The sequence below is a fragment of the Lates calcarifer genome, linkage group LG1 (genome assembly GCF_001640805.2).
Source record: "Lates calcarifer isolate ASB-BC8 linkage group LG1, TLL_Latcal_v3, whole genome shotgun sequence".
Classification (NCBI taxonomy): Eukaryota; Metazoa; Chordata; class Actinopteri; family Centropomidae; genus Lates; species Lates calcarifer.
In genome coordinates, this window is record NC_066833.1 from 1,735,997 (window position 1) to 1,762,922 (window position 26,926).

Below are 26,926 nucleotides of genomic sequence, written 5' to 3' on the forward strand. Positions count from 1 at the left end.
GTCCTGATCATCAGCACCATGTTTGGGTTCTTCCTGCTGAAACACCTCAGTTTTTAACCTCTGACCTTTTAATCAAAGAACCAGATGTATTTTAACACAAACCTGCCTCAGATATTCTCAGTGTCTGATCGTGGATCTGTACCAACTCTGGGAGCTCCACTTTAATTTAAAAATAAGTTTTGCTTTCATTCGACAGGAAACATGGCAGATGAGAGAGAAGACTCAGACGTCCACAGCTGGACTCACTGGGTGGATGTTGTGGTCGTATCACATGCATCTAAAACACTACACCTCCAGGACACTGCTTCAACTTTACGGCCTTACTTTACCTAAACTTTCCATGACCATGTGACCTGTGTCAGGGTATTACACAGGCTGTCTGACAGCCTCAGTTAACTGTGTTGTCAGTTGTTATCAGACATTCCCTGTTCATTAGCTTCATTAGGAAACTGTTGTGTCTTATCACAGGAAACACACTCAACTGTCAGTTGGGAAACATCAGGAAATAACATTTTTCCAGACAAAAATAAAACATGTCGTTGGTTCTCTAGCTCCTCTCATCCTGAAACGTCAATTTAAAATCTGAAGCATTTCTTCATTGCTTCAAATATCCAGCAAATATAACAGCTGGAGCTACAGTTTTGTTGAGAAGGTGAGATCGATGAACGAGGTTCGATCGGTTGTGTCGGACACACGAAGCCACGACAAAGAGTAAATGAAGGGTAGGAGCTCGTCAACAGACGAGTCTGCACACTTCCTGCCTCACAACACATTCCTGAATGTGTCCTGACATGAGGTAACAGCAGCAGGCTGAGCTCAGCCTTCATTATCCCGTCAGTACTACACTGTTACTGCAAACTGAGAAAGCTGAGGGTCTGTTATTAGAAATGAAAAGGTGTCACCCTGTGGTCTTACTACTTCTCAGCTGCTCCTCTGAAGCAGCTCTTCAGTCTGTGGATCATTCTGAGAGGCCACTCAGTGTGTTCACATTCAGTTATTATTCTGTATATACTCGTTTTATTAAACTTCCTTCACACACACACTGAGGGACTGACAGAAGCGATGCAGCCTGTAATCCAGTCTGTAATTTAATCTGACTCATATCAGCCTGACTGTCCTACACCTGGATCACAGCTGGATTAAGTTACTGCTGATTGCACTGACTTCAACTGGCAACAACAACAAGCCACAGGAAATACAATGTACTTCTCACTGTGGGGGGTGGTGACCACAGCTGCTCAGCAAAAATACTCAGGAACAGGAACCATACAGGCTGAGTGTGAACTAAAATAATAAAGGTGTTAACCAAACACTCGGTATTTGTCCTGTTTCTGTCGACACAAAAGCTACATTTAACTTTTCATCACGTCGATCAAATGAAGAAAGGTTCAGCTTGTCACAGAGAGCGAGCACCAGTCACACTGAAGACGTCATATCTGATGACATAGATAGAAACTGAGGATGCTTCTTTCAAACTTCAGCTTTTACTGTTGCTTATTTCCTCCTGAATATTTCAGGTTGTGGAGAATTCACGGCAGAGGATTTAAGAGTTCTTCTAACATACAACCTACTTCTTCAATTTCTCATTTTTATTTTCCATTCACCTCTTTTTATTTCAAATGTTATACTTATATTTTCCATTTTGTCTTGATACCTTATATATCCTATGTGCAGCACTCGGTACCTTGTTGCTGATATAAAGCTGCCTTGCTGAGTTTGGGCAGAGAACCAGGCTCTTTATACTGTTTAAAATAATTTGTGTTACAGTATTTCCTCTGTGCAGCCACAAACAGGAACCTGTGAGATAAAAATGGTTTTCATATCAGCTATGAATATTCCGTTCTGTATGTGAGTTAATTCACACATGTCTGATTTATATGATTTCTGTTACAGAGAGGAGGGAGGAGGAGGAGGTGTGGAGGGTTAATGGGTTTATTGAGGCCTCAGTCTCAGGGTTTCTAAGGCGACTGAGATCAGACCTGGTCTGTGAGGAGGAGACAGATCAGTATTTGGTACCTGAGTTGTCAAACTGCAGCTGCTGACAGGATGAACTCCTCCAGGGACAACTGTACACCGCTCCCCTCTCCACAACACTGCTGGAGGAGGAGGTGTTGGCCCGAGGAGCTCCTATCAGGACGTCTGACCTGAGGAGGGGGGAGAGGAGAGGGGGTCATTAGATGACATTAACCTTCAAAGGCACACTTCACCACAAACCTCCATCTTGGCTCTGACAGCTGAGTTACAGTTCCTGTCACATAAGAACAGAGAAGGCTTCATCAGTGTCTCTGATCAGAGTATCACTCTTCCATGTATCTGACTGATGCTGCAGAGATATCCTGACTTTAACTCCTGAGTCATGCCTCGGCCTCGGCTCCATGTGATGTGGATTTCATTATCGTCTGTCCAACATTTATCACCACACGCGGCTGAGAGCTGACGATGCATCTCCTCATCAGTGTCATGAAGTCCCTGTTCTCCGTCACAACATTTCAGTTTTTGACTTTTCCACTCACTGTCATGAGTTCACCATCTTGTTTTCTTGTGTGAACGTCTGCAGCTGTATGTGTTCATACTGACACATAAACAAACCTCTGGGGGAGGATATGGGCCAAAACCACTGGATACTACACTTCCCATAATGCAACTTGATTAGACCTTCCAAAGAAAAGCTGTAAACACTCATCAGAGAAGCTGTAAACAGCAAATATTTGACACTAGAACATTTATCAATCGACTGATCGTTGTGATAATCATGTCCGGTAGACTGATCTTCAGAAGGAAAACTGGTGACGCGCCTCTTTAAAGAAGAGCGCTGACCCACAGCTCTGTCTGTTTGTGTGCACCAGGGTGACTGTGTCAGCTGAAACTATTGGTCAATAAATTGATTAGTCAACTGAAAGACAATCAGTTGCTACACTTCTATGCTGTTCCTGTTGTTTCTGTGCTCGTCCTCCATCTGTAGCTCTCGTACCAACAGCCCAAGTTGAGCTCTGTATATAAAAACGCAGTGATGTTGTAAGTTGACAGCTTTGTATCTGCGTTCACCACAGAGCTGTAAGTAACAGAGCAAGTCTTTGTTCACTGCAGCTCAGTTTACTCACACAGTGAAACAGGATTTATCTTCCCAACTTGGCTGGAAAGCAAAAGGGCCGTTCAGAGGATTACACTCCACAGGGAAAAAAAGAAAAAGTTAACTGTTTATGCTTCACAGGGCCTCAGCTCTTAGACGCTGGGCTGTTTATAGGACACTGAGTCCGTTTTATTGATTTACTGTGTCTGGTTTTCAGATTGTGGAATGAGATTACAACAACAGGAAATCAACAGCTCATCAGAGAGAGATGTTTCAACATGGACTTACTTCCTGTGATCTGACAGTGGATTTTACTGGAAACCACAAAACCACCAAAACTGATGCTTTTCAAACATCAACAAAACACTTTTCCTCTAATGTTTGTCAGTACCGGTCTCTTTTAGAATCCATCCATTTTAATCACATACAAAACTCCTCACACCCTCCTCTCCCAGCAGGCCCCTCAGCCCTGCTAGTCTGGGTCTGCTAACTACTCCAGAGTCCGGCTTGAAAATAAAGGGTGATGGGAGCCTTTGCAAAACTGGCTCCTCAGCCCTGGAACAACCTTCCACTGAGCATCAGGTCATCTGGGAGAGGGGGAGGCTCAGGGATTGGATTAAGCACAGACCTCGGATCATCTCTGCCCTCGAGTCGTCTGTACCGACAGCCAGAGCAGTCGGACCTAACGACTGACCGACGAAGAGAGGGAAGAGAGTCTATGTCAGGCTGATGTTCGGTCTCAGGAGAGTAAAGCCTTGCCTATACTCACTAGTGGGCATGTACGGGCGCCTAGTTGTTGTCATTATACACCACTTGGGATACGTGTCCATACACATGCACAGCAGATCACTGTCTACATATTCAAATCAGATCAAATCAAAATGGCAGCATCCGTGCAAGTATAAGAGGAGGACAACAGGAGAGCTCATGTGCAGACACCAACATGACAAATTAGTGGGTACGAGGAAGTCTCGCATATATCATCCAATGGCAGACGTTCTCTCTCTTCCTGAGCTGATTGCCCGCTATTTAAACCATGTGGGCACTGGACAGGAAAATGACAACTGTGTCGACGTTTGAAACTAGGGCTACATCCACACTGATACATGTTGGCTTTAAAAGTCACCACGTCTCCAGAGTTTTCAAGCCTCTAAAAACGAGACTTTGAGAAACGCCATTTGAAAACGTTTAAATTGTGTAACTAAATTGTGTTTTAGTCGATCTGGCCGGACAGAAACAAAGATGCAGACGCTCACATTCACGTCCTGATGGGTTCTTATCAGTCATAACAAATCATTCCCTGATTTATCACGCTCCGATCACATGACCCATTTCAGCCTCGACTGACGGTGGTGAAAGCAACAAATTACAGGTGCTGCTGACCTTGGTGTCTTTGCTAGCAGCTGTCATGCAGCTCAATTAAGCATTTACTAGTCTGATAGATAAACAACTGTTAATGCTAACGTTGGCTATTTAGTGATAGCAAAAACTTACACACATACTACCTTTAAAATCTGCACTTAATAATGAAGAATTTAGCTGTACATCAGTTTAATTTCATTGACAAGCTACATATGCATCGCACTTGGCGCCCTCTTGTGTTGGGTGTAAGACTGGACCCATAATCTACACTTTCGCGTTGCGTAATTATAAAAATAGTTGAGTCTTTACTGCTGTAGCTGCTCGAGGTGAATGGTTAATGGTTCCCAACCTAGGGGCTGGGCCCCTCTAAAGGGTCACCAGATAAATGTGAAGGAAGGTCTGCTGCACAAACTTTTATTGTTAGCTGTAGACTTTTATCTAATCGTTGCTTCTTGTGAGATATTTGCTAATTTGGATTTAGAGGGAAATGGCGAGTCAAAGTGTGGAGGTATTCAACAAGTACAAATACCTGAGTAAATGTACTTAGTTACTTTCCAGCGCTGGTTCTGACTAAGGAAGGGAGCCTTGTATTAAGGAAGAAACGGTAAAAATGTTGCCTTCGGGGACAGAAACATTGTTGCCAGACGAGTTCAGACACAGACTGTACGTGCCCATCATCATCATCATCACCATCACTATCTGCTCTGATCTTACTTTTGGTTGCCCGGCGGCTTGAAGAAGTCCACGGAGAAGCCGAAGTAGCTTCCCTCCGGGCCGGAGTACACGGAGGGTTTGTCTACGTCCAGGTTGAAGGAGCCGCAGCGGGGGAAGTGAGCACAGAGCAGGACGAGCAGACCGAGAGCTGAGCGTCCTCCTGCCATGGCTGCCGCCGAAACACCGAGGGAAACACCGACGAAGATGATGCCCGTTACTCCGTTAACGTCCTGTGGTTTGTATCCCCCAGCGGAGGCACTTTAAACGGCTTTAAAATATCAGTCCAGCGGGAGAACAAGCCGTCATGTAAGTGTTAAACAAACCGCATTTCTGGTTTTCAGAGACCAAGCGCAAGGGCGGCAGAGCTCCTGGACCCGGTCCGGTTCTGGGCAGCGGTTCGATAGCCTGTTTGAGCCGATATAAGCTGGGGAAACACGGGAACAAGCCCGGGGAGAGGCCGCGGCTGTACGAATGTATGTATGTGTATTTGTGTGGAAGTGTGTCACTGCGGGTTTGTCCCGACCAGCTGGAGTCAAGTCAGGACAACAAAACCCACATCTCGGTCGCCCCTTTCAAAATAAAACACTGCAGCTTTGTTCATGGTTTCAATGGAGACCTGAGCTTTTCCACCTTTTTATCTATTTAGAAGTCTCTTTGTTTGATATGGAAGCTAATTTCTTTACCAGTTCTTTATGAACCTTTTCCTCCAAAAACTAGTCAAATGTAAGTTTACTGAGTCCAAAGCAACTGAACCAGCCTGCAGAGTAACCACAGTGTAAACTGCCCGAGCTGCCAGGGCTGAAGTAATCGAGTACATTTTAGGTTCTAGTTACTGTGCAACAGATGGAGCTTTTTTTTTTTTCGTTTGGAAACAGACGAGAGTAACTACAAGCTTTTCAAAGATGATTACTTCTAGTCTGCCGTTACAAACTGGAGCTATGTGTTGGTTTTAGCAAAGAGGGCGGAGTTTACACTATGATTACAAATGTACAGATGTTATAGTGTGTTTACAATGAGATTGGACTTTCCTGTGACACAGTGTGAGCAGGACTTTCAGGAGAAGGAGGAAGTTATTTAGCATTAATAAAACACATTAACAAGAATGAAACTACCACTATACTGTGTGCACTCCACGAGGCCATTTAGTTTCTCACTACAACATTTACCAAACACCTCTGAATGTTTACCAATCAACTGATTAATAACCAGATTTCAACAGACAGCTCCTACCAGGCTTTTATTCTGAAGGTTGAGTCGCTTTTCCGTATTTCCGGGTCTGTCTGCGTTTAAACTTGATGCAGCGACTCCTGACACAACAGGAAGTTCATTCCGCCTCATCAGAGGGAACACACTCCTGCAAGACTGGCAGGCGTCGCCAGTTCAAGGGAAATATTATCTAGGGGGGGGGGGGCAGACATGGAGCTCACCACAGATCCGTGTCCAGATCCAGGTAAATAATTAAACAAGAGGATCAAGCAAGAATCAGAGACGTTATCAGATTATGTTACTACCAGGAGACTCATTGATGCTGTCACCGCTGAGTCAACACGCTGAGTTAGTGATGAGGTCTACAGGGACCATCCAGGCTTCTGACCACAACTTAATCCAGTTTGTCCGTTTATGGACTAGATGACCACTCAGCTAGTCGAGTGAGGACTCGATGGATTGATGGTGGGGGTAAACATTTTAGCAGAGGATGTACCAGTCAGTTCTCGAGTCCAACAGGAAGCCCCAAGTTAATACAAAGATGTTCAGAGTTAAGAAAAGGCACAAAACCAGTCTCAAGTTAAGACAGTCAAGTCAAATCAACCCCAAGTCAAGTCCAGTTATGTCCAGAGTTAGGACTAGCATGTCCCACAGGTCTCAAGTCAGGAAACCTAGTCTTTGGTCAAATTGGCAGGTCTGCAAGTACAAAATCAAGTCCAATTCTTACAATACTATGAAGCCAGGTCCCAAGTCAAGACATGCCAGACCAAGTTAAACCCATGTCGAGTCCCAAATTAAGACATAGGGGTCCCGTGAGCCACACGTCGAGTCCTAAGCCAAGACATGACTTATTAATGATTTACACCACACTGACGTTAATACAAACAAGTTCAAGACAGGCACACCCCGAGTCAAGTCATTACAGGTAAGAGCAAAGTCAAGTCCCAAGTTCAAGTCTGAAGTTGTTCCAGTCATATTTTTTAATAAGGTTTTACAGTACACACAGTTCTGGTTTAGGCAGAGATCATCATACAACAGTTCATATGTAGTGTTGTGTTGTCTCACACAAATAACCATGTTTGACGAAGCGTCCAGCACTCACAGAGCAGCAGCCTGTAAACGCTGCAGCAGTCACGTCAGTGTGCAGCAGAAAGCTCTGATTCAGGTCCAGAGTGAGCTGAGTGGTTTTCGTCTTATTTGGCAATGAGCTGCTCTGAATCACTGCTACAATGAAGTGTGCACTAAAGAATGTGTGGCAGAACTCCCATGGGATTCACGGGGGGTGGGGGGGTTATGTGTGTGTGTGTGTGTGTACTGGTACATCTATCTTTGTGAGGACCAATTTAAGTTTTGGACCCTCAGGAGGGAGGGATATTTTCAGCCTGACCTCACTTTGAGACAAACCTTCAAAGAACAGTTTGAGGGCTCAGACTTCAGGTTAGAACCAGGGACTGCATTATGTCAATGAGGGTCCTCATAAGTATAGAAGAACAGACGTGTGTGTGTGGTAGTGTAATGCATAAAATGAGACATAGATATATAGAGGCTGTAACACAGCAAGATAGACATGTAAGCCTGGTTCAAACGCCATGAATAAGCTGTGTGTGTGTGTGTGTGTGTGTGTGTGTGTGTGTGCGTGCTGCAGGGGAAAAGTGAGCATTCTTGTGTATTTGTGTAAGACAGAGTGATGGCGTAACAGACATTTTGTGAGGCACAGCTCTGCAGATTATGTACCATGTAGAGCACAGATACACGTAAGCCTGGTTTCCATGTTGTGTAAAGCAGCTCTGAGTGTGTGTGTGTGTGTGTGTGTGTGTGTGTGTGTAAATTCTTGGCTGCCTCCAAATAAATGTGCAACATAACAAGCAGATGTGAAGGTAAGTGTTTTATTGCTTGGTCCTGATGCCACAGTTTACCTCGACACAGTTGTTTCTGCACAACGTGGGACAGATTGAACTGAATGAAGAAATAACCACAGAATATAAGATCAGTCCACATTCATTCAGGAAGTGGGAGAAATCTGACGTCACAGTAACAGGGTTTTTTCCTCCAGAGTGAAACTGGCAGAGAAAGTTCACGTCTGCCACCGTCTGACCTTTACGGGGAGCTGTGGTGCCCCCTGGAGGCATTCAAACAAACTGCACTGTGACAGGTTCACTGAGGCGGTCTGGATATGTAAAGCCTGGAATCTGGAACCAGTCCATGATGCCGGTGTAAAAGGGGCTCAGTGTTTAACTCAGACAGGTATCTCAGTAAAGGTGAGTTACTGTGTAAATGTTCACCTTTTAAAGTGTTAAGTGTCATCTGTCCCATTCCATTCAAATGGCTTTTCCTTTTTTTTTGTCTCACTAGAACAAAGTGTTTCAGTATTAAAGGTTCTTGTTCCTTCTTGAACCCCAGACTGAGAGAAATGGTTGCCGCTCTGCATCTCTCTCAGTGACATTCAAGTTAAGTCAGTTTTATTTATAAAGTCCCAAACCACAAACCTTCACAATATACAACACCTCCACCATTAGACCCTGGTGAAGCAGAACTGTGCTGCTGAACTGAGCACAGTGCACAGCAGAGACACCACCTCCTGTTTAAAGTATGGTGTTTAAAAACTCTGCAATGGACAGATACAAATGCAGTGCACAGATGTTATAGTTTAAAGGTGTTTAGTTCACATTGGAGATGCCTCATCAGATCAAACTACAGCACTCCACACAGAATATTAGAGGGACCATCAGTGAAACCTGAAATACAGGGTCTGTTTTCTCAAAGCAGGCGTGTTCTGTGTTTGTAACTGCTTTACTAGTTCTACTGTACGTTAATGAAGCGTTACTGTCGCTGTGCAGAAGTGACATGAAGGAAGAAAACGACCAAAACAAATATTGGACTGGATTTGTTTGGAGGACCCACTGGGCTCCAGGGCCTGTGCCTGTTCAGTAATCCATCCATGGTCCACAGTCATGGCTGGATGAACCTGTTCTGGGGTAAAACCTGGGTCTAGTTGGACCCCTTTTAAAGCGTGCAGGGACCAAAGATCCTAAACTAAAAACCACAATAGACACAACACTAAACATGGCATCGTCATTACATTCTAACCATTAGTCCTAGCTGGATTAATCCACTGTTTCCTGTGTTTCAGTCAGTGATGACTTATTACGCACCATGTCCACACAGATTCAGCTAAAGTAATAAAACTCCTAATACACAGACACATGATGAGGCCTTTAGATCACTTTAAATAACTAATAATGTAGAGTACAATAGAGTGTACTTTAATGTGTATATTCATACAGATCAACATGTTCTAGAGGCACATTATATGAATGTCACTCCACTAACTGTGGTGCATGTTACACAGCAGGAATCTTTCTGTAAATTTTCAAACATCTATAAATCACTTCTCTGATCTGAGGCAGAATCAGGCCGTAAACCAGAGGGTTGTTGAGGGGAGGAATGATCAGAAACTCCAAGCATAAGACGACAATGACAAACGGATCGACTTCATCGACCTCCAAACGACTCAGTGACAGTTCACAGAGGACAGAGAAACAAAAGGTCACAAACGTGACGATGTGAGGGAGGCAGGTCTGTAACGCCTTTCCTCTGAACTCAGACGAGCTCCTCCTGCAGACGAGCAGAATGCGCAGGTAGGTGTACAGGACAAACGTCAGGGGGATAAAGATGGTTGCTACAGCGAGGATACGACCTATTATGCTGTTTGCAGTCGTGTCCACACAGGAAAGCCGAACCACAGACCAGTTAGAGCAGAAAACCCTGTGCACTTTATTTCCACACAGAGGCAGTCGAACAGCCAGATAGAGACAGAGGCCTAATGCAAACACAGGGTAGAGCACAGCAAAAATCAGAAGCTGTATCACCGTCCTAAAACTCATTTTACTGTGATAGTGTAAAGGCTGGCAAATGGCAACAAATCTGTCATAGGCCATGACAGTCAGAATAGTCAGCTCAAATGTTAAATAGGTGTAAATAACATAGATCTGAATGAAACAGAACGGACGTGAGATGAAATGAGTGTCAGACAGTATGTCCATCAGAAACCTGGGGAAGAAGGCAGCTGAGCCGTACAGAGAGTTCACAGACAGACAGCAGATAAATATATACATGGGCTGATGCAGAGACTTCTCCACACACACTGACAGAATAATGACGGCGTTAGAACAGATTATAATCATGTATGTTACCAGACACAGACAGAAGGACAGATATCTGAGAGGCCCCTGGTCTGTAAACACTGTGAACTGAAAGTAGAGAGGATTCAGGCTGTTGTTGCTCCTCATGTCTGAGCAACAGAGGAGCTGGAAGAAGAGAGGAGAGAGCGATGGAGGGAGAGGGAAGAGGAAAAAGAGACTGAAGCGTGGGATTAAAATGTTGTATATAAAATGTCCTATTTAAACACACAAAGCATAAAATCTACAACAAACCTGCACAAGCTCCACATCTTTAACAAATAATATGAAATAACATTGAGTGTGACTGAACAAGATATTCCTCAAACATAAAAGCAGCAGAGAAAACACAGTAAATAACTCTGGTATTCAGGATACAGAGCAGCAGAGAGAGCAGCTCCAGCATGTGCTGGAACAATGGGGCAAATGAGTGGATGAAGAGCCTGGGCTCTTATGGTTGATGGGTCGATGGGCGCACACACACACACACACACACACACACACACACACAGACTGGAGCTGTGACAGTCCCTCCATGGGAGTTGCTAGGGGCATTATGGCTGTATGCCGTATGCAGACCAACACAGCCACACCACACACTAACAGATTCGCCACCAACAACCAGAGCCTGGACTCTCGAAACTGCAAATCTTGTGCTGTCAAACCAGACTTTAGAGTAACCCTGCAACAGTAACGTCGGGTGATTTTCAGCCAATATTAGTGATTGAGAGTAAAATATTTTTCAGGTGGATTTTACCCAACGTTAGTGTTTGTGTATTAAACCAAGGGTAACAAGTTCAGGTTGCCATGTTTATTGGCACTTATCATGCACAGCTATCATCCTGTCAGAGGCTTGGTGACTCTGGCATGCCAAGTGAGTAAAACATGGCTAAGTTTCTTTCACATTGACAATTGTTAGCTATGCAGATTTCTTCTTTGATGCGAGAGCTAAGTTATCTAGCTAGCTACAGGTGAAGTTGTATGATATCAACATAACTTTCAACAGCTAACCTTGGCTAGCTACAATATAACGTTAGGTAACATGATGGGAGATCTAAGCAGAGGTCCCTTAGTGAGGTGTGCTGACTGCCCCACAGGCTCGGACCGGAAGACACGACACAGGTGTCACGTCAGCCGGTGTGTCCTCGCCACTACTACCCTGCCTGTACCGACCGTATGTAAGGCATAAGGTAAGTTAGAGTGGTCCTGGAATTTGCATGTAATCCTTATTTAGTGTAATAGTTATGAATAAATATCACTTAGTGGTAATTTCCAAGGGAGTTCATATGGTCAAAACATTGTTATAGTAAGCTGGTCATTTTTCCCCCTCTCAAAAAATGCAATTTTTTGTTTATCTCTCCCACAGTTGACAGTGAAGGCTCACAGGTCCCAGGAGTGGGTGGAACAAAGAACAAGTTCCCAGCTCCATAATTGTTTTTTTTAGGAATATTTCATTAACGATTCCCTAATTTTAGGGGCTTTTTATAGGGTCCTCCTCCACCTTTTTTCGTTTCATGAGACTGAGCTGGATCAGGGAGGGTAAAATCACTCTGAACACACCTCACACCACAGGAGAATCTGACAAGATCATCTTTACAACCATCAGATAATCAGGCCTTTGCTGACTTAGTTCTACTCCAAGCTCCCTCCGTATGTCCACACTCCTTACCTTTTCTCTAAGGCTCAGCCCAGACATCCTCTGGAGGAAACTCATCTCAGCCACCTGTATTTGCAATCTCGTTCTTTCTCATGGAACGTAGATCATAAATTGAGAGCTTTGTCTTCCGGCTCAGCTCCCTCTTCACAACAACAGTCCAGTACAGCGACCATATCACTGCTGCTGCTGCACCAATCTGCCTGTCAATCTCACACTCCATCCTCCCCTCACTCGTGAACAAGACCCTGAGATTCTTAAACTCCTTCGCTTGAGGCAGTAACTCTCCCCCCACCCAGAGGGAACAATCCACTGTTTTGTGGCTGAGAACCGTGGTTTCGGACTTGGAGGTCACTCTTGGCTGCAAACTGCCCCAGCGCATGCTGAAGGTCACGGTCTGATGAGGCCAACAAAACCACACCATCTGCAAAAAATAGCCACGCAATCCTGACACACTCCTCACCTTGACTACGCCTTGAGATCCTGTCTATGAATACCACAAACAGGATCGGGAACAAGGGACAACCTTGGCGGAGACCAACACCCACTGGAAACATGTTTGACTTTGTGCCAAGAATGCGAACACAGCTCTCACTCTGGTTGTACCAGGACTGGATGGCTCGTATCAGCAGGCCCGGTACCCCATACTCCCTCAGTACCCCCGACAGGATCCTTCGGGGAACATGGTCATAAGCCTTTTTCAAGTCTACACTACACACTACACAGAGTGAAAAGCTGGTCTGCTGTTCCACAGCCTGGACAAAATCTGCATTGTTTGTCTTTAATCTAAGGTTCGACAATTAGTTGGACCTTCCTTTCCAGCACCCTGGAGTAAACTTTCCCAGGGAGGCTGAGTAGAGTAACACCCCAATAATTGGAGCACTCTCTGGACCCCCTTTTTAAAACTGGGAACTACCACCTCGGTCTGCCATTCCCAACACTGAAGAGGCATGTCAACCAAGACAGCCCCACAATGTCCAGAGCCTTCAGCATCTTAGAGCAAATCTCGTCCACACCTGGCACCTTGCTTCTGGGCACCTTCTTAACTACCTCTGCAACCTCTGGCAGAAATATGGTCAAGGCTTCCCCTGAGTCTTCAGACTCTGTCTCCTCCACAGAAGACATATTGATCATGTTCAGGAGTTCCTCAAAGTGCTCTTTCCACCGTTCAATGATATCCCTAGTCTGGGTCAGCAGTTCCCTTCTGCAGCTGAACACAGCCTGAGATAGGGCCCACTTTCCCCTCCTGAACTGCCGGATGGTTTACCAGAACCTCCTTGAGGCCAGCCAAAAGTCCTTCTCCATGACTTCCCCAAACTTCTCCCACAACCAAGTTTTTACTTATACGACTGCCAAAGCTGCAGCCCTTTTGGCCTCCCCATACCTGTCTGCTGCTTCAGGAGACCCCTGGGCTAACCAAGCCTGAAAAGCCTTCTTCAGCTGGACGGCTTCCCTCACGGCTGGTGTCCACTAGCAGGTTCTTAGGTTGCCGCCTCGACTGGCCCCGACAACCTTCTGCAATGGAGGCTTTGAACATGACCCACTTGGACTCAATGTCTCAAATCTAATGATACAGCCACAGAGTCGATCATTGATCTTTGGCCTAAGGTGCTCTGATACCATGTACACTTCTGAACAACTCTATGCTCGAATATGCTGTTCGTTATGGCCAAACCATGACTAGCACAGACGTCCAACAACAAAGCACCGCTTAGGTTCAGATCGGGGAGGCCATTCCTCCCAATCACACCCCTCTATGTTTCCCGATCGTCGCCCACATGAGAGTTGAAGTCCCCCCGCAGAACTATGGATTTCCCTGCCACCACCCTTTCCAGGACACCACCCAGAGACTCCAAGAAGGGACACAGCCAGAGTCTTAGCCCCCGCAACATGTAGATGCAGAGAGGCGACCCTCTCGCTCACAGGGGAAAACTCCAACACGCCGGTGCTCAGCCAAGGACTCATGAGTATCCCAACCCCAATGCCTATCCCCACAGGTGGTGGGTCCACGGGGTAGCAGCTCCATGTAACTTGGAGCTGAATCCAGCTGGGCCCCATGGGTGAAAGCCTGGCCACCAGATGCTCACCAGCAAGCTCCCCTCCCAGGTCTGGATCCAGGAGGGTGCCCGGGTTTCCCTTTTCTGGGTGAGGTGGCCCACACTTGAACATGCAGTTCCATCCAAGTGTTTTGGAATTGCTCTGGGTCTGGCCCCTCCCCCTGGACCAGTTTGCCTTGGGAGACCCTACCAGGGGCTGTTGCCCCAGACAAAATAGCTCCTAGATTCAAGGGGGCACTCAAACCCCTCCACCACGGTAAGGTGGTGATTCACGGAGGGGAAACTAGACAAAAGTAACTGCTGGTTGTCAGTCTCCTTCAGTGCTATGAGGTCTCGACTTACAGTGCATGCATGTGATAGGTGTCCAGGTATTACCTGACCGTCTCTGGCAGTCAGGAAGAATGAAATGGAAATAAACTGGACTGAACAGAGACAACATATTTGCTTACAGAATTACTTGATGTCATTATGTCCTCAGCTCAAGGCTTCCACATCATCAGTTCTTGTAATTCATAGCATGGCTGTCTAAAGTACACATCACCGATACTTTTAATCCCCCCACCCTAAGACATCTGCACCACTAAAACACAGCATCACCTACAGTAAGTCCTGTGTTATTGCATAATGTTGGTCTGAAGGTAACACAGAGGCAGTGCGGACAGAGAGCTGCCCTTCAGCAAGTGTTTTCAATGTCTTGGCCGAGACTCTAGGCTGGTCTAGGCCGTACTCTTTTTATTATAGACCCAACAGTTCCCACCATGAGCAGCACTCTGTGACAGTGGACGGGGAACACTTCCTTTTAAGAGGTAGAAACCTCGACCAGATTCAGGGTTGGGCAGCCATCTGCCTCAACTGGATCATAACGAGGCTGTCATCCCTGATGGAGAATGAGCTCCACCCCATGCAAGACAGTCTGACAGCACTGAGCAGCTCCTACAGTGATAGGCTGCTTCACCCAAAGTGTGTGAAGGAGAGGTATCGCAGGTCCTTCCTGCTGCTGTCAGACTCTACAACCAGCACTGCTCCTAGTAAACCACACACACACACACACACACACACACACACACAGAATCTACACTGCACTTTAATCCTACAACTGCTACCACTCAGACTGTGCAATATTATTTCAGTCAGGGTTTATTATTTCAAACTGTGCAATATCAGTATTCAGTTCAGTTTGTTACTGCGTATATAGTCTGTCTTATACAAATGAAGTTGTTAATCAATCACATAAACTAACTGACATAAAGAAAACCTGGCAACAGGTCATGATTTTAACATCGGAGTGCTAGTTGCTCTCAAGGAAAACAATGATGTTGCCCTGTGTATTCGGAAAAAATGAAATGTTATTTAAACAGTGTAAAAAGCTGAGTAAAAAACAAAAGCTGTATGTGCTTTAGTTTATAATTACTTTTATTTCTCAGACAGCAAAGAATATACAGAGGAATGTCAGACTGTGGGTCAGATGAACTGGGAATTCAGCCTTAAAATCTGACTTCCACAGCTTTTTCAAAGACATCCACACATTTCAAACTGATGTGTTGGCAAACAGACAACGGACGACAGATACATTTGACTCTGCATATTCAAAAAGAGCACTGTGTGACTAACAAAGCTGCAGAGCTTCATTCACTGCTATTCGGGCCTTATGTTTTCCTTATGCGTATCCTCACACGTCTATAAATCACTCCTCTGATCTGGGGCAGATTCAAGCCATAAACCAGAGGGTTATTAAGGGGGGGAATGATCAAAAACTCCAGAGATAAAACAACAATAACAAATGTGCTAATTTCATTAGCCCTATAAAAAGTCAGTGGAACATCACAGAATATTGAGATGCAAAAGTTCACAAACGTGACGATGTGAGGGAGGCAGGTCTGTAACGCCTTTCCTCTGAACTCAGACAAGCTCCTCCTGCAGACGAGCAGAATGCGCAGGTAGGTGTACAGGACAAACGTCAGGGGGATAAAGATGGTTGCTACAGCGATAAACTGACTTGTTATACTGTTCAAAGTTGTTTCCACACATGAGAGCTGAATCACAGATAAGAAGGTACAAAAAAGTCTGTGCAGTTTATTATCACACAGAGGCAAATGGCTGGACTGACTGAAAAAGAAGCTGAAAATAAACACAGGGTAGAGCACAGCAAAAATCAGAAGCTGTATCACCGTCCTAAAACTCATTTTACTGTGATAGTGTAAAGGCTGGCAAATGGCAACAAATCTGTCATAGGCCATGACAGTCAGAATAGTCAGCTCATGTCCTTTATATGTGTGAATAACATAGATCTGAATGAAACAGAACGGACGTGAGATGAAATGAGTGTCAGACAGTATGTCCATCAGAAACCTGGGGAAGAAGGCAGCTGAGCCGTACAGAGAGTTCACAGACAGACAGCAGATAAATATATACATGGGCTGATGCAGAGACTTCTCCACACACACTGACAGAATAATGATGGCGTTAGAACAGATTATAATCATGTATGTTACCAGACACAGACAGAAGGACAGATATCTGAGAGGCCCCTGGTCTGTAAACACCGTGAACTGAAAGTAGAGAGGATTCAGGCTGTTGTTGCTCCTCATGTCTGAGCAACAGAGGAGCTGGAAGAAGAGAGGAGAGAGCGATGGAGGGAGAGGGAAGAGGAAAAAGAGACTGAAGCGTGGGATTAAAATGTTGTATATAAAATGTCCTATTTAAACACACAAAGCATAAAATCTACAACAAACCTGCACAAGCTCCACATCTTTAACAAATAATATGAAATAACATTGAGTGTGACTGAACAAGATATTCCTCAAACATAAAAGCAGCAGAGAAAACACAGTAAATAACTCTGGTATTCAGGATACAGAGCAGCAGAGAGAGCAGCTCCAGCATGTGCTGGAACAATGGGGCAAATGTGTATAAAATATAATATTTTAACACATAAACAGCATAAAACACACAACAAGAAGTGAGAAGAAGTTACAGAAGCTCCACATCTCTTGTCCTGCGATTTAAAAATTCTGATTAACTGAACGAGATATCACAGCTGACAGACATTTAAAATTCAACAGCCACACTTACACTGCTACAGTACCACAGTTCATACAACAGTAAATCACATAAAGGAACCTTCATAGTTAAAGAAAATTATCCACCTGTGTTCTATGATAACTGTAGTAACAAGTGTGTATATCAGCCAATCAAACATACAACTGTCACAGTCCTGTGTCCATAAAGCAAATGTATTAAAGACAGTTCAAACAGTCCCTGCAGTAGTTTATATCTGATGAGATTCTAGCATCATGCAGGAGCCTGTCCCAGACTCATCCACACTGAGGCTGAGCTCAACTTTTATCCTGTTGTGGTGTTGAACTGAGAGCAGCCACGTGAACAAACAGGGTCCAAAGGGAGGTAAGTGAGTCCTGCTTTTCTATCTGCTCAACTGATATGAACTAGGCAAGATTTTGAGTGTGAAAATATACACCTGCCACACACGAGTCTGAACCAGAAGGTGAGACTGTAGTAAAGAAGACCTCTGCAGTCTAAATGTAGTTTCATTAAAGGTGCTATATGTACATTTTTTTTGCTATTGCTACATGGCCAAAGTTAGAATTAACAAGATCAAATTTCATTCTTTTCCTCACCAAGAGTGGTGTCCAGCAGTGGAAAGCAGTGCTAATGTTAACTCTTGTTTTACTTCTATTTCTATCACTTCCTCTCTTTGACTGAAGTTAGCGTGCTAACTAGCCAGCCCCAGTCCACCCTGTCTCATAATACCACTTTGCATGGAAATGGAAAAATGGCTGTTGCTCTTGGTAAGTGAACAGCTATTGATGCTACTGTTGGCTATGTAGCAATAGCAAAAATGTACATAGATCACCTTTAAAGTCCCAGAGAGAAACATTGTTTATATCCTACTAATGAACAACAGTAAGTACTGTATGTTTCGAGTCAAATTAATAAAAAATTTATGAACATTATAAAGGAGTGTTTTAATGTATCTGACAAATTGTCAAACGTTAGAATATATTTACAAAATGCTGACAAAAAACCTACTATACCTGCTCATGCAGGACATGGTCTTGGTTTAATATTGAAAAAGTCAACACAACCTTGAAGCACTTGACATGTAGAATAATACTTTATTGATCCTTGACAGGAAATTACTTTGTTACAGTAGCACCAAATATAAATTAAGATTAAAAAAATTAAAATAAAAATTTTAAAAGGGTCAGGTGAAGCCAAGTAGAAGAGTAACAAGAGCCATACAAAATATACCAACTATGCCAATATACAGGATATACTGAATATATGCACATGTACCAACGAGGTGAAAAATGAACAAGATATTGCACCATTTGATCATAACAGAGAGCAGACTGTATGTCATTATTGGCTATTAAAAAGCCTGATGGCTGCAGGAAAGAAGGACTTCCTGCTGCATTCAGTCCTGCACTGAGGAGGTACCAGTCTGTGGCTGAAGGTGCTCTCCCGAAACACCTTAAGGTCGTGTAGCAGGTGAGAGTTATTGTCCAGGATGTTCTTCAGTTTCCTGGGCATCCTTACCTCAGCCACCTGCTGAACTGAGTCCGTGTTCCGAGTCTGTGTTCGTGCAACTGAAACCAAACAACTGCTAAATTGCCTTTGCTCTCTTTGGCCTCCCAGATCAGATGATTGAGAACACCCATGCATTCTGGGATGCCAGCCTTATTCACCATGTAGGTAGCAGTCCCTTCACATGAAACTGATTGCCAGATTTGTCATTTTACTGTAACTAAAATAATGAAGTCAATGAGAGCGAGCTGGACTTGGACTAATAATCACAATAGCTGAATTCTAAATTAATGAATACATGGTATTTTGTTGTGTGGGTGAAGACACACAGAAGACGGCCTTGCAGAACTGACAAACTGTGCCTAATAAACACAACAAGAGAATGGGACAGGATTCTTTTGTCACGTTTCCGGGAAGTTTACAGGACCCCAGAGCAGACACAGAGTACACTCACACATCACGGGCAGATTTAAACAAGAGTCTTTAATTGTGCTCGAAGTGAAGGACAGGAAAAGGATGAGGGGTGATGGTGCTGGGCTGGAGGTCCCGGGGAAGGAGAGTCTGCAGGCAGGGGATCCCAACGTGAAAATTCACCCTCTAGTGCTAACCACTGTACCACCATGTTACCCTAGGATATCATAGAGCCAGGGACAAATGAATGAACATTTGGTACTAATCCTGTAATGCTGCTTCAGTATTACCATGAAGGAGACTTATTTGGAACATACTGTGGAGTTCAAAGATTTTTCAGGGTGCCAGCAATGAGAAGATGTACAGCAAATAAATGGTGGTGCCACTGGAGAGGGCTTGCCTTGCTGTGCCTCAACCATACCTTGTTAGCTTTTATTCTCTGGATTCTCTGATGATCAATCAGTGATAAATCTGTGATAGTTGTAGACCCACAAGGTCTGACCTAAGACTGACCCTAACCTCCCAGACAGACTGCTGGTTCAGATTAGATCAGCTCAGCAGCATTGTTCACCATCATCTTCAGTTCCCCATTGAAGCAACTACACCAGGAAAGTACTCATACACTGGAACTAAAGCAGACAAACTGACAAAGTAACGACCAAGTTATCTCCTCTCTGTTCAGTCACCTGAGCAGGTCTCATTGCTCCACCCGGCCACTAACATAGCTATAGCAGTTGACTACTGCTGACTCAGTTTACGTGAATGAACACCCATGCTAGTCGATCAGTGCTGCTAAATGCCAACATCCTCACAAAGACAATGCTAGCATGCTGATAGGATAGAATAGACTTTAATTATGGATGTTTAGTAGGTATGATGTTCACCACGTTCCCCATCTAACCATGACCCTATCAGTCAGTGAGGTAAAGATATCATTGGAAACACCTGTGTAGAACATCTGAGGGTGCTTTCACACCTACCTTGTTTGGTCTGAAACAAAGGACCAAAATTTAGTCCTGCCAAAAGAGGTGGATTCAGCATGGATCAAACTGAACCATGGTTTGGTTCGTCTGCAATGTGAAAACACTTTTTTGGATGGTTTGGACTTTCAGACCAAAACGTTTAGGTTCATCACCCATTACAACAATAGAAGAGGAAAAATAACTGGAAGAGAAGTAAAGATTAGCTGTGGTAGCACATGGGGAGAGGAGGAGCTCGAATATTTAACTGTGAACTGTGGAAAAAACCCATAAAAACACAGAAACAAAGTTATTTTCTGAGAGGACAAGTTGAACTGACAATGTGCTGCCCATCCATAAACCAATCAATGTCCAGTATGTGGAGTTACCACACACATACGTGATAGGTATGTCAGATCAAGTTCTGTAGTGTGCTTGCAAACTGGCAACATGAAATTAAAACTAACTGGATTAAATATGGACAAGGTACAAAAACATGAACCTTGGTTCAGACCTTGGTCCAGACTAAGGTGTAAAAACACCCTTAGCTTCATTCTGCACATGTATTGAATTTGCATCTTATTATTTTAATGTTTGAAACACAGTATGTCCCTGACTTCAGACTCAGAATTAATGCTATTTGGCTGTCCATTAATCTTGGCTGAAGACAGTGGGTGAGCAAGCATCAGCCCTATAGCGCAGTAAAGATGTGATGTTAGACTTTAGGACTGTGGGCAGTTTTCCTTTGGTTATCTCACCAGTTAAATTGGTTTTGTCTTCTTTGCTGGCCTTTACCCACCCTGACGTTAAATCAAGCATCTATCACCTCAAATCATAAATGAATTTAGCCATCACTTGCAGTAAATAAGGCTTATTTGATATACCATCCATCTGTTCATCCATTCTTCATAACTATGGGCTCATGTGTAGAATGTATTAAGGTATTTACTTTTGGAAATGTTAAGTCCAGTCCAGTTTATTTCTTTCTCAGAGACAAGCAAACACCTGCAACACTTTTCAACACAGCCAAAGTTCTTTAATAAAAGGGGGAAAAATTCCACCACTCAACTTGGGATTAATGAAAAAATCCTTTCTCAATGAATGACTGCAGGTGCATGAGAAATAATAACTGAAACATCTTCTATATTATCTGCAGTAAACAGACATCAGAGCTCCAATAGTAGGCTTATAATGAATACATAGCAGCTCAAGAATGATAATATCCAATATCAGGCTTTTTTCATGTCACCACCAAGAATAGCCTTTAAGAATACTTAAGGTTTTGAGCTGGGATTTTCCTGCTTCAGTTCCAAATAGTAGTCAATAGTAATAAATTTAGCTTTTTCCTCACAGTTATCTGTCAGCTGTATGAACTAATGTGAGCTTGCGAGTGAATAAGTAGTATGAAAATCCAATGAAAGGTTTCTCTCAAAGACATTTTAGCATCTGTAAAATTCTGTTATGGAAGTGCAACTATTAACTGCAACACATTTTGAGCCACAAACACTAAGAAGAGGAGCTCAGTATCTTGGTGGTAGCTACAGCCCTGAGGTGGCTGCATTTCTGTATGTGTGTGAGCAATATTGAGACAATTAATTGACAAAATTATGTAACAAAATCTGCATTACTTGTGATGACACTGTTACAGATTTGATCACTTCAACACATTGCTGAGTGACTGCATTGTTAATGCTGATGTTACTCTTTACTGTGTCTCAGTCATATAAACCAATTCTTCATCATCAGTCATCATTTGTCTATATAACTGTCACAGAAGAAACTTCCTACCAGCACTGATATATTAGTTTGTTTTGGTCTGGCAGAACAACCTCTTGAGATGTTTAGAGATTTCTTTCATTTTCATTCCATACATGATTGGATTAAAGAGAGGATGATACAAAATCACTTGTAAAGTCATTATTAAGTTTACAATCTTTGGAAGATCTAATTCCAGTCCGACAATAATAACATCATATGTACACAAACAGGAATAGTTTATCAAAACTATTAAGTGAGGTAAACAGGTCTGTGCAGCTTTTTTCTTGACTTCTCTGCTGCTTCTATAAGATATTATAAGTATCCTGGTGTATGTGAAAAGTATAAAGAGAACAGGAAGGAGTGCAACATTAAGCAGTATGATCATATCACGAATAATACGTGCTCTGGAGATCACACATTGAATTTTGTAAACTGCATTGTTGCAAAAGATTCCATTTAAAATAAAGCTGCAAAGTTCTTCATTGGCAGTCAGTACAGTTGGCACTGTAAGCTGACAAGCAGGGAGAAGCCAAGCTACAACCAAGAAAATACTGATGGTTGTTTTGTTCATGATAGTTGGATATTGCAGAGGTTTACAGATAGACACATACCTGTCATAGGCCATGACTGCCAAGAGTAGGAATTCTGCACCACCTAAAGAGTAAAATATTTGAAATTGAAAGAGACAGGCTGAGTAGGATATGATCTGTTCTTCAGATAAAAAGTCAGTTAAAAGCTTTGGGTAAATGGCAGTGCTGAAAAGAACAGAGTTCAGTAATAAAGCTGCAATGAAAATGTACATAGGCTCGTGGAGGTCTTCATGAATCCAAACAAGATACACAATAGTACAATTACTGCAGATTATTAGAATATAAACTGTAAATATGATGAAAAAATAAACATATCTATATTTGTCCACTTCGACATGCCCACCAAAAGTTAAATATGTTACATTTAATTCATCATCCATTAAGGTTATGAGAAAATGATGTGAATACAACAGGCAGAACTACTGAGAATAGAATAGTCACTGAAGGAACATGTAGCCTGTACTGGGCCTTTTACATTTACAGTTATCTGACCTTGAAAGACACTAAGAGTGAGTTCATCTCCAGAATTCAGAATGTGAACTGGTTGGTGTCTGTTGAATGTCTATTTTTATCAGATTGCTTCATCCTCCATGGATCTCATTAAAACATTTTACCAACAACTATTAACATGTAAAGAACTTCATCAAACTCTTTGTCTTCTTCGTTGGCAGGGTTGGGAGAAGTAAGTGTCTAGACACCCAGGAGATGCAACAACAGCACCCAGTTGTTACAGTAACAATGATTGTCCAGTGTCTGTGGACATTAAAGAATATTATCATTTAAATTTCAACAGGCAGCTTTGAGTACACTACCGTGTAAATGTGAGCTAGCTAGCTGTGAGTTGGATCTGGCAGATCACACTGCAATCAAACTGCTCTAGGGTTAGATCCGCTGAAGTGGACCAGGACTACCTCTCTCTTAATGTGACTGCTGTCCAAATAAACTGCACCATGAAGGTTAACACACCAGGGTTCAGTTCAAATGGGCTGAAAGCGTCTTCACAACTCATCTTTTGGATGCAGTTAACACAAACTCTGGTGCATTTTCCCACTTTGTACAGTTAATCTGGGCTGGTGAGAGAACAGAATCAGTCAGATCCTGGTGCGTACAAAACTGGGCCGAGACCTGACTGTGTGTATTTGTTCACTTCCACATATCCATCAAGAGTTATGTATGTCATATTGTCATGTTTTATCCATTAAGGTTGTCTAAACAAAAGATTGTTTCACTGCAGTTGCATCAACATATTATAAACTGATATCTTAAATTGTAATGCTCCATCGCGTTTAATATGTATATAGTGAATCCTGGACTGAAGCTTGACTTTCAAAATTACATCTGAAGTCAAATTGCATTAGACTTTTTCCCAAAATCGCTCAGCCCTAATCTGAGGATTTTATGCACTGCATTGCTCCCATGTGATTGGCTGATTAGATAACTGTTTGAATAAGCAGGTCTACAAGTATACCTGATAAAGTGCTTGTTGAGTGTACTTGTTGTGATACTAAATCTAGTTATCTAATTAAGTTGTGATGGCAGTTGAATTGGGAAATTAGTTCCTGGCCCGGATTAAGTTCTGAACAGCTAACTCATACATATGTGAGGACAATATGAATGGCAATGTAAAACAGCTTGTTGTTTACTTGCATAGATATTATTATGAGGTATACAGATATGGCATTTTGTCACACCCCTAATCTCTACAGTCAATACCAGCGTAAATGTCAAAATAACAGTGTTTTGGAAAATGGTACATTAAATGGTTAAATGGTTCACTTGTGTGGGCAGATGTAAAATGTAATGTTCCCATGGACCCAGTGAGTTACACTGTGAGTAAAACCTAAGTATGCCGAATTAGTTATTATCAGCTTCGTTTGCAGTTTACCAATGGATGTACTGACAACTATCACTGGATTACTGTGATACTGAGAAAAACTTAAAAACATAATGATTCCCAGGCAAGTTCTGAAGTGATACACTTCTTGTCCCTTTGGTCGATTGTACATTATCTCAGAATTATGAAATAATTTGTCATTTGCTGCAAGTTTCCTCTCAATTATGAAATAGTAAGTTTTAATCCACCCTACTGAGACTGTGTTAAAATGAGAGCATCAACATGGTGGATTTATTTATTCATTTATTATTCCATAATAAACTGAAAACCTGCTTTGTCTCAAAAGGAAGCAAGTGTCTATTTTAGTAAACAACAAGTCAGATTTAAAAACGTCATCTGGAAGGCTGTGAATATAAAATGCTGACACCTTAATACAGACATCAATCCACAAAGTCATGATAATATGACTGACATTACTGACTTAAGCCCGGCACACACTAAAAGACACCAGTAAAATCACTCTGAACACATCTCACACAACAGGAGAATCTGGCAAGATAATCATTAGAATCAACTGACAATCAGGCCTTTGTTGACTTGGGAGGGGCAATTTGGTCCCAGTTATCTTTTTGTCATGTCCAAGAAATTATGTTAACTCACTGTCGTGTTGTCCTGTCTTCATGTTGTCTTGTGTCTTCCTGTTTTATTTTGAAATCTTACTCTCTTCTTGTTTCAGGTCACTTGCCTCTTCCCCTCATGTGTTTCCCGCCTGTCTGATTGCTTGCCCCGCCCTGATTGTCTCCACCTGTTCCCCCTTACCTTGTGTCTATTTAGAGTCTGTGTCTCCCTTTGTCCTGTCCTAGTTCATCCTGTTCATTCAGAGAGCCAAGCCAGTCTGCACCTCGAGTTCCACTCACGCCAAGTTTTTGACCCCTTGTCTTGCTTTGTTTGTTTCATAGTTTTTGCCTCCTTGTGAGTGATTCTTTGTTTGTACTTTACCTAGTGAATTTACCTCCTTGTGAGTGATTTTCTGTTGTTACTTTGTCTATTAAAGATTTGTTTATTTCATACTTTGAGTCTGAGTTGTGCAGTTGGGTTCACGTCCTAGTTCAGTTGTGACACTTTTGGTGTGTACCAAAAGATAATTATAGGGTTCTACTTTGCAGATTGTCTAAAAATCAATACAATTATTTTACAAAGAGGAAAATTATCGTGCTAGATTTTTAAATGACTGCAACAAAATAATCAGCCTTTAAAATGTTGAAGCTTATGATTTTTGATCAAATAGCCTACCTTTCAAGAATTACAGCTGGATTATAACAGAAGATGACTGTGTAAGAGTATGTAGTAGTAGTAAGTATTACTTGTTCAAAAAGCCACTTGAAAGTGTTGGGTAGATAGCAGTGCTGTATAGAACAGAATTCCCATTATTGCAGTTATATTATTACACAGTGGTTGTCCGTACATTTGTTTTAGTCTTAATAGATAATTTTGGCTGATAAGAACAACCTCTTGAGGTGTATGTATCAAAACCACAATTTGCGTGATGGATAAACTGTATTTTTTCAAACATCAGACATAAAGTCTGCTCTGATGGGATGAGCTGAGTAAAAGGTTGATACAATGACACCTAGCGCATTGTTACAGCCTTTGTTAACTTCAGTCTTCTCTCTTTGAGGCTGTGTGAGCCCTTGTCTAACATTGGTGGAATCGTTTGATGGCCTGTCCCTCTGCTGCTGTTCCACTGGACCACCCCTGCTCTGGACTGGCCCCACGTCTCTATGCACGCACACCACTCCAGGCGGTCCTGCACGATGATGTCAGCAGTATAAAACCCATCTTTTTTCAAGATGGTGGCACGTCCAGACGCAGCGGCCCAGTGCTCTTAAAGATTCGGCAGCTTTTTTGTCTTTCTTGTGTTTTTTCTCTTTGTTTTTGAGCGTGTATTGGTAGCCGTGTGTGTACACTACAGCAGAGCCGAGCTACTAATGGTTCTGAACAACTACTGCACTCTGGACAACAATAACTGGGACTTTATCCATCTGGAGGTTCGACACTCCTCCACGGCTGGAGAGCTCACCATCCCCCTGCTGAGATGGCACAGACGTCAGAGGCACAGGAAGCAAAAGAGGGGCAAGAGAGGGGGGCTACAAGCCAAGCTAAGAGCTAACCCCTATAAGTTGGTGATACCAAGTCTTTTTCTCACCAACACCCAGTCGCTTAACAAAAAAATGGACGAGGTGCAACTTTGGATTACTTCACATGGTTTTAATCACTGTGTGATTATCATAACAGAGACCTGGCTGGACTGGAAACACTCCGGACGCTGCTACTAAACTAGCAGGCCGCGCCATCTTCAGAGCAGATAGGACCATCAACTCCAGTAAGAGCAGGGGAGGAGGACTTTGTATCTACACAAACAATAGCTGGTATACAAACATCGCAGTCAAAGACACTCACTGCTCCCTGGATAACGAGTACCTGATGTTGAAGTGCAGACCATTCTGCCTGCCCAGGGACTTTACATCAGTCGCTAAAATAGCTGTCTATGTACCACCACAGGTCAGCCATGGAGAAGCTACACTGCT

The 26,926-nt window shown here is 43.0% G+C and overlaps 4 protein-coding genes across 5 annotated transcripts in view; all 4 read right to left on the minus strand.

Annotated features, from left to right (window-relative positions):
* Window positions 1–5,683, minus strand: part of itgav (integrin, alpha V) — a 45,842-nt gene extending 40,159 nt beyond the window's left edge. Inside the window, exons 1-2 of one of the 2 annotated variants that reach the window (XM_018674186.2) lie at window positions 5,147–5,683; window positions 2,017–2,144 (exon numbers count right to left, since the gene is read on the minus strand). In XM_018674186.2, coding sequence (XP_018529702.1) covers window positions 2,017–2,144; window positions 5,147–5,313 — 295 coding nt within the window. In that variant the 5' untranslated portion in view covers window positions 5,314–5,683. The remainder of the gene's footprint in view (window positions 1–2,016; window positions 2,145–5,146) is intronic. The other variant, XM_018674185.2, reaches the window with a different exon arrangement.
* A 4,010-nt stretch (window positions 5,684–9,693) lies between these two features.
* Window positions 9,694–10,664, minus strand: LOC108881963 (olfactory receptor 51L1-like). Its single transcript, XM_018674173.2, has one exon. It carries the CDS (start codon window positions 10,639–10,641, stop codon window positions 9,694–9,696), a length of 948 nt encoding a protein of 315 aa, XP_018529689.1. The 5' UTR covers window positions 10,642–10,664.
* A 5,223-nt stretch (window positions 10,665–15,887) lies between these two features.
* LOC108881962 (olfactory receptor 142-like) lies at window positions 15,888–16,829 on the minus strand. The gene has a single exon (XM_018674172.2). The coding sequence runs from the start codon at window positions 16,827–16,829 to the stop codon at window positions 15,888–15,890; it is 942 nt and encodes a 313-aa protein (XP_018529688.1).
* Window positions 16,830–21,957: 5,128 nt separating this feature from the next.
* On the minus strand, window positions 21,958–22,893 carry LOC108881961 (olfactory receptor 2AT4-like). The gene has a single exon (XM_018674171.1). It carries the CDS (start codon window positions 22,882–22,884, stop codon window positions 21,958–21,960), a length of 927 nt encoding a protein of 308 aa, XP_018529687.1. The 5' UTR covers window positions 22,885–22,893.
* Between the last annotated feature and the right edge of the window lie 4,033 nt (window positions 22,894–26,926).